This window comes from Garra rufa, chromosome 7, assembly GCF_049309525.1.
Source record: "Garra rufa chromosome 7, GarRuf1.0, whole genome shotgun sequence".
In the NCBI taxonomy this organism is placed as follows: domain Eukaryota; kingdom Metazoa; phylum Chordata; class Actinopteri; order Cypriniformes; family Cyprinidae; genus Garra; species Garra rufa.
Window position 1 is genome coordinate 30,863,094 of NC_133367.1, and position 6,306 is coordinate 30,869,399.

At 37.5% G+C, this 6,306-nt stretch overlaps 1 protein-coding gene across 1 annotated transcript; it reads left to right on the plus strand.

Moving 5' to 3' along the window:
• Window positions 1-1,445: 1,445 nt before the first annotated feature.
• On the plus strand, window positions 1,446-5,996 carry LOC141338104 (guanine nucleotide-binding protein G(q) subunit alpha-like). Its single transcript, XM_073843666.1, has 7 exons — window positions 1,446-1,590; window positions 1,908-2,092; window positions 2,194-2,348; window positions 3,133-3,261; window positions 3,529-3,661; window positions 5,567-5,720; window positions 5,809-5,996. Exons 1-7 carry the CDS (start codon window positions 1,446-1,448, stop codon window positions 5,994-5,996), a joined length of 1,089 nt encoding a protein of 362 aa, XP_073699767.1.
• Window positions 5,997-6,306: the final 310 nt, after the last annotated feature.

Consider the following 6,306-nt stretch of genomic DNA (forward strand, 5'->3'; position numbering starts at 1 on the left):
TTCAGTGTTTATTTTTAATAAATTTGTAAAATCTGCAAATCTGGTTTTTGCTTTGTCATTATTATGGTGTATGGAGTGTAAACTGATGTGGGGAAAAACTCATTTAAAGCAGTTTAACATAATGCTGCAACAAAACGTGAAAAAAAAATGAAGGGGTATGAATACTTTTGCAAGGCACTGTAATAATATGCCCCAAAAGTGGTGCAATAAGCAATATAGCGACCATGCACTAATTATGTCACGGTTCATTCCTCTGGCTTCCCATTGGTTCTCTGCTCTGCAACATACCCACATATTACGCACTAAAGGCAGACTTTCGGGAATAGTAGCCTAACTGGTTTGCTGATAGTTAATGAACGTGACGCAGCTGACAGAAAGCCACTGTTTATATCAAAGAAGACAGATATTGTGTCCCATTTCACGTCATAGGTTTTACAGAAGAAGGTGAGTGATTCTCTATGTCGTCTGTTTTATTTGTTGTACATTTAGGCTATTTGTTGTCCACAGAAAGAACTGCATTTGCATTCCAGTCAGAGAAACACATCTATATTTTATCACAGACTTCTAAAGCTATTCACGCTATAGTGGAATATACACATTAAGTTAAATCTGGAATGAAATCTGGGATATGTAACTAGTTTCAAAAAATTAAGTACTTGTAATAGAGCAAGGGTCACCAAACTTGATCCTGGAGGGCCGGTGTCCTGCAGAGTTTAGCTCCAACTTGCCTCAAGACAGCTGCCTGGAAGTTTCAAGTATACCTGTTAAGACCTTGATTAACTGGTTCAGGTGTGTTTGATTAGGGTTGGAGCTAAACTCTGTAGGGACACCGGCCCTCTAGGACCGAGTGTGGTGACCCCTGTAATAGAGTGTCACGGTTTGGTCAGTTTCCCAGATGCGCGGCCATATTGGCGATACTCAGATATAAACAACAGCACGGTTAATGCACTACTGAAAACATTGTTCTGCTAATTTTTGCTGTCTAAACCATAAGGGGAAAATAAATGTGTGGAAGCTGCTAAATCATATATGAGAAGGACTTAGTAAGCAGGAAAGGGCGCAGTATTTTGACTGACGAAAATGATAAGAACAAACATGAACATTGTCAAAACTCTTGCCCTGGAAATACTGGTTCAGTTTGGCCAACCACAAACACTGTTTGCTCCTCAGTCAGTTTTTTGCACTCCTCTCCTTGATTTATTATAACTTTTGGCAGTCTATAGTACTCTTCCCGTTCTGATTAGTACAGCCCAAAACATGAGAATAATGGACCATTTTCAGCAGCAATAATCAACAAAATATGCAAGTTTCTTTCGGTTCAGTGGCATTGTTTACATTGCCAGCAATATGGACAAGTCAAAGGCTTTGCACGTAACCTGCAATGTACAGGCTAAACGTCTATGTTCCAACTTTGGGTTGACTTTTTTTTGTAGTTATCGTGTGAAATGGGGGATTACTACTACTGTGGATGTTGCATCTGTTGCTTGTCTAAAAAAAAGAGGAACGCCATCGCCAAAAATGAGGAAATCAACCAGCTCCTTTTGGAGCAAATGAGAAGAGAAAGGAGAGAAATCAAATTGGTTTTATTAGGTGAGATGATTTTGACAGTTATCAGAAATGTTTTTAAAACTTATCCACATGGTCGTATTCATTTATTTTACTTTCTCACAAGATTCCACTCATAGAGAGAAAGGGTATGTTTGTGAAGAATTATTTGTAGTTTTTTTGGTCTTTAAAAGTGAAAGTAAATTTGAAGGGCATTAGATATTTAGACACAGAACAGGTAAATGTAATTAGGGATTTGTTATATCATCTCTTAAGGCAAATTTCAATGACATAATCTAAGAACTGATTCACTCAGGGGCTAGAAATTGTCAATTGAATGTCGAATTTGTGTTGTTATCTAGGCACAGCAGAAAGTGGAAAGACAACTTTTCTGAAGCAGATGAGGATCCATCATGGAAATGGATACTCAGAAGAGGAGAGGCGTAGCTACACTAAACAGATTTTTCTCAATATCTTCCAATCAATGATTGCAATGACAAACGCCATGAACACACTAAAGATTCCCTACTCCAACTCACAGAACAATGTAATCAAAAGAAGCCTGTATGTTTTGCACTAATTTAGAAAGGATCTCATACTGTAATGTATTGTCAGTCTGATGGAGTAATATGAATGTAATATCCACAGATTTATGCCCAGTGCTTCCAGGATCTGGATATACAGCAGATAACACAGCTGCAGAGGACTTACATAGAGGCTATTCATCATCTATGGGCAGACCAAGGCTTTAAGATGTGTTACAATAGGCGTAGCGAGTATCATCTACTAGACTCCACTGAGTAGTAAGTGTGTTTGTATAATGAAGTGCAGTTTCAGTTTTTTATCGAGGTTCGTTTTTTAAAGTTTGCAAAGTTTTTGCACCAAAAAGGCCCAAACTATTTGCATCCTCATTTTAACTCTTTGGGAAAAACACTCATCTTAAGGAAATAGTGAGTTTTTTGTTTAGTTTTCCGTCACCATAGATCTCCCTGCAGTTAGACTGTTCTAGTAATTAGACTGTCATCTTTTCCTGACTTGATGAATATCTTTTTCTTCTTCTCTTCCTGATGCCACATGCATTTTTTATGCAGATAAGGCCTTCATTAACAATTCACTTTTACAATCAAAGTGATAATATTATGTGTTACATTACTACTAATTAAAACATACAGTCAAAGTCAAAAGTTTACATACACCTTGCAAAAAGTTAAATATTTTACCAAAATAAGATGCATTGAGAGGCAGGGGATGAAAACTTTGTCAATTTAAAGATCAGGGTAAATTTAACTTATTTTCAAGTCACAAAAAAAAGTGTGACTTGAAGGATTTTTCTAAAGAACAGCGGGCAGTTTAACTGTTGAGGACAAACCAGGGGCTCATGAAAGAAAAAGCTGTGGATCATTCAGGCAAGTTTATGTAAACTTTTGAACAGGGTCATTTTTGTCATGTGGACTATATGTTTCTGAAATACCTTTTTCAGGTGTGTACTAAATAAAAAATAGCATGCATTTGTATAATATAAATAATTAACATTTGACAGATTCTGTAAGGTGTAAACTTTGGACTTTAACTGTATGTTTTTTAAAGCTTTATTAGTAACTTGGCCCGCATTGCAGCTGAAGACTACATGCCTACAAATCAAGATATTCTCCGTGTCAAATCTCCCACCAATGGATTCACAGAGCAGAGGATTACTTATGAGAATATCACTTTAAGGTATGGCCATGATCAACCAAATCACTTAATGTAGGTTATGCTGGCATTTGAAGGAACAGTTCGTCCAAATATTGGCATAATTCTGTCATTGTTTACTCCAAACCAAATGTTTGAGGAAATCAAGGTTGAGCACAATTCAGTAGAGGACATAATGAAATATGACAGAACTGCTTTTAGGGACAACCCTGGGACTTAGTGTCCACCACAGCAGATTTAAAAGTGAATACAATGATAAGAACTTGATTTCTGGTCTGTCTGTTTTTTCAGGATTGTAGACGTTTCAGGTCAGAGAGGAGCAATAAAGAAGTGGATCCATTGCTTTGACAGTGTGAAATCAATCATATTTGTAGCTTCTCTCATCGATTACGACCAAGTTCTTGAGGAGAATAATGACCAAAAAGTAAGGACCACCTAAATGAAAAGCAACTAATCTCAGTTTGTTAGATTTTTTTATGTGCTATTTTGACAGCATAATTACTAGCAGTCCGATCAAAAAATTATATTTTTTTAGTTAAAATTCAAGGTGAGTGTATTCCATTGTGGGTTACAGTACCTACGTCAGTATACTCTGTTGTACAGTACACTTCACATAATTGCCAAATATAGCCGGTCATAGGTATAAAATACCAAGATGATCTAATACAGGTGCTGGTCATATAATTAGAATATCTTCAAAAAGTTGATTTATTTCACTAATTCCATTCAAGAAGTGAAACTTGTATAATGTATACATTCATTCCACACAGACTGATATATTTCAAGTGTTTATTTCTTTTAATTTGATGATTATAACTGACAACTAATGAAAACCCCAATTCAGTATCTCAGAAAACTAGAATATTACTTAGGACCAATACAAAGAAAGGATTTTTAGAAATCTTGGCCAACTGAAAAGTATGAGCATGTACAGCACTCAATACTTAGCTGGGGCTCCTTTTGCCTGAATTACTGCAGCAATGCGGCGTGGCATGGAGTCGATCAGTCTGTGGCACTGCTCAGGTGTTATGAGAGCACAGGTTGCTCTGATAGTTGCCTTCAGCTGTTCTGCATTTTTGGGTCTGGCATATCGCATCTTTCTCTTCAGAATATCACATAGATTTTCAATGGGGTTAAGGTCAGGTGAGTTTGCCGGCCAATTAAGAACAGGGATACCATGGTCCTTAAACCAGGTACTGGTAGCTTTGGCACTGTGTGCAGGTGCCAAGTCCTGTTGGAAAATGAAATCTGCATCTCCATAAAGTTGGTCAGCAGCAGGAAGCATGAGGTGCTCTAAAACGTCCTGGTATACAGCTGCGTTGACCTTGGACCTAAGAAAACACCAGCAGATGACATGGCAACCCAAACCATCACTGACTGTGGAAACTTTACACTGGACCTCAAGCAACGTGGATTCTGTGCCTCTCCTCTCTTCCTCCAGACTCTGGGACCCTGATTTCCAAAGGAAATGCAAAATTTACTTTCATCAGAGAACATAACTTTGGACCACTCAGCAGCAGTCCAGTCCTTTTTGTCTTTAGCCCAGCCGAGACGCTTCTGTCGCTGTCTGTTGTTCAAGAGTGGCTTGACACAAGGAATGCGACAGCTGAAACCCATGTCTTGCATACGTCTGTGTGTAGTGGTTCTTGAAGCACTGACTCCAGCTGCAGTCCACTCTTTGTGAATCTCCCCCACATTTTTGAATGGGTTTTGTTTCACAATTCTCTCCAGGGTGCTGTTATCCCTATTGCTTGTACTGTACATCTTTTTCTACCACATCTTTTCCTTCCATTCGCCTCTCTATTAATGTGCTTGGACACAGAGCTCTGTGAACAGCCAGCCTCTTTTGCAATGACCTTGTGTGTCTTGCCCTCCTTGTGCAAGGTGTCAATGGTCGTCTTTTGGACAACTGTCAAATCAGCAGTCTTCCCCATGAATGTGTAGCCTGCAGAACTAGACTGAGAGACCATTTAAAGGCCTTTGCAGGTGTTTTGAGTTAATCAGCTGATTAGAGTGTGGCACCAGGTGTCTTCAATACTGAACCTTTTCACAATATTCTAATTTTCTGAGATACTGAATTGGGATTTTCATTAGTTGCCATTTATAATCATCAAAATTAAAAGAAATAAACATTTAAATATATCAATCTGTGTGGAATGAATGTACACATTATACAACTTTCACTTCTTGAATGAAATTAGTGAAATAAATCAACTTTTTGAAGATGTTCTAATTATATGACCAGCACCTGTACATATCCCACAATGCCATATTCTCAGCTGGCATCTTTCTCTACTTGATTTAACAAACAAAAGTTATTTTTCTCCAGAACCGTATGGAAGAGAGTTTGTCGCTGTTCTACACAACCATTAATTCACAGTGGTTTGCTAATTCCTCCATCATCCTCTTATTGAACAAAATGGACATCCTAGCTGAGAAGATTTGTTTTTCAGATCTAAAAACAACCTTTCCTCAATTTGAAGGTAATCTGGCGCACATTAAATGATGTGAAAGCTTCATGAGTGATCTTGTCAGATCTGATTCAGTCTCTCTTTTTTCTCTGTTCTTCAGGCAGACGTCGGGATGCACATGATGCAATGGAGTTCATCAGAAATTTATATGAACAAAAAGCAGATAACTTTAAACTCATATACTGTCACTTCACCTGCGCCATGGACACCAAGATCACCCAGATAATATTCAGTGATGTAAAAGACACTATCTTAATAAATGCCCTAAAAGATTATGAACAGTTTTAATGAACCGAAAACGAACCTTCAGTTGGACTTGACTATTGATCTCAGTGCCAATCCATCTGCATTCAATGACACAACTAATTTATAAAGGAACTTTTACATGGTCGTATACTGATTTAAAGTTGTATTATTATTATTTATACCAAACAATGCTTAGAAAAAAACTTAATTAAGAATTTGTTTTCAGTACACCTATTTTGTTTAAAAGTAGTATGCATTTACATCAGGGTTGTTGATTTACAGTCTAAAAACCCTTTAATTTCATAGCATTAATTATGCAATTGTAACTGCAGTGTAAATGCATTTAAGCCAC

Excerpts from the sequence above, each read along its gene's own strand:
- LOC141338104 (XM_073843666.1), top strand. The coding sequence starts at position 1,446 with ATGGGGGATTACTACTACTGTGGATGTTGCATCTGTTGCTTGTCTAAA. Across the intron at positions 1,591-1,907 it reads AATCAAATTGGTTTTATTAG|GCACAGCAGAAAGTGGAAAG; the intron begins GTGAGATGATTT and ends GTTGTTATCTAG. Across the intron at positions 3,262-3,528 it reads TATGAGAATATCACTTTAAG|GATTGTAGACGTTTCAGGTC; the intron begins GTATGGCCATGA and ends CTGTTTTTTCAG.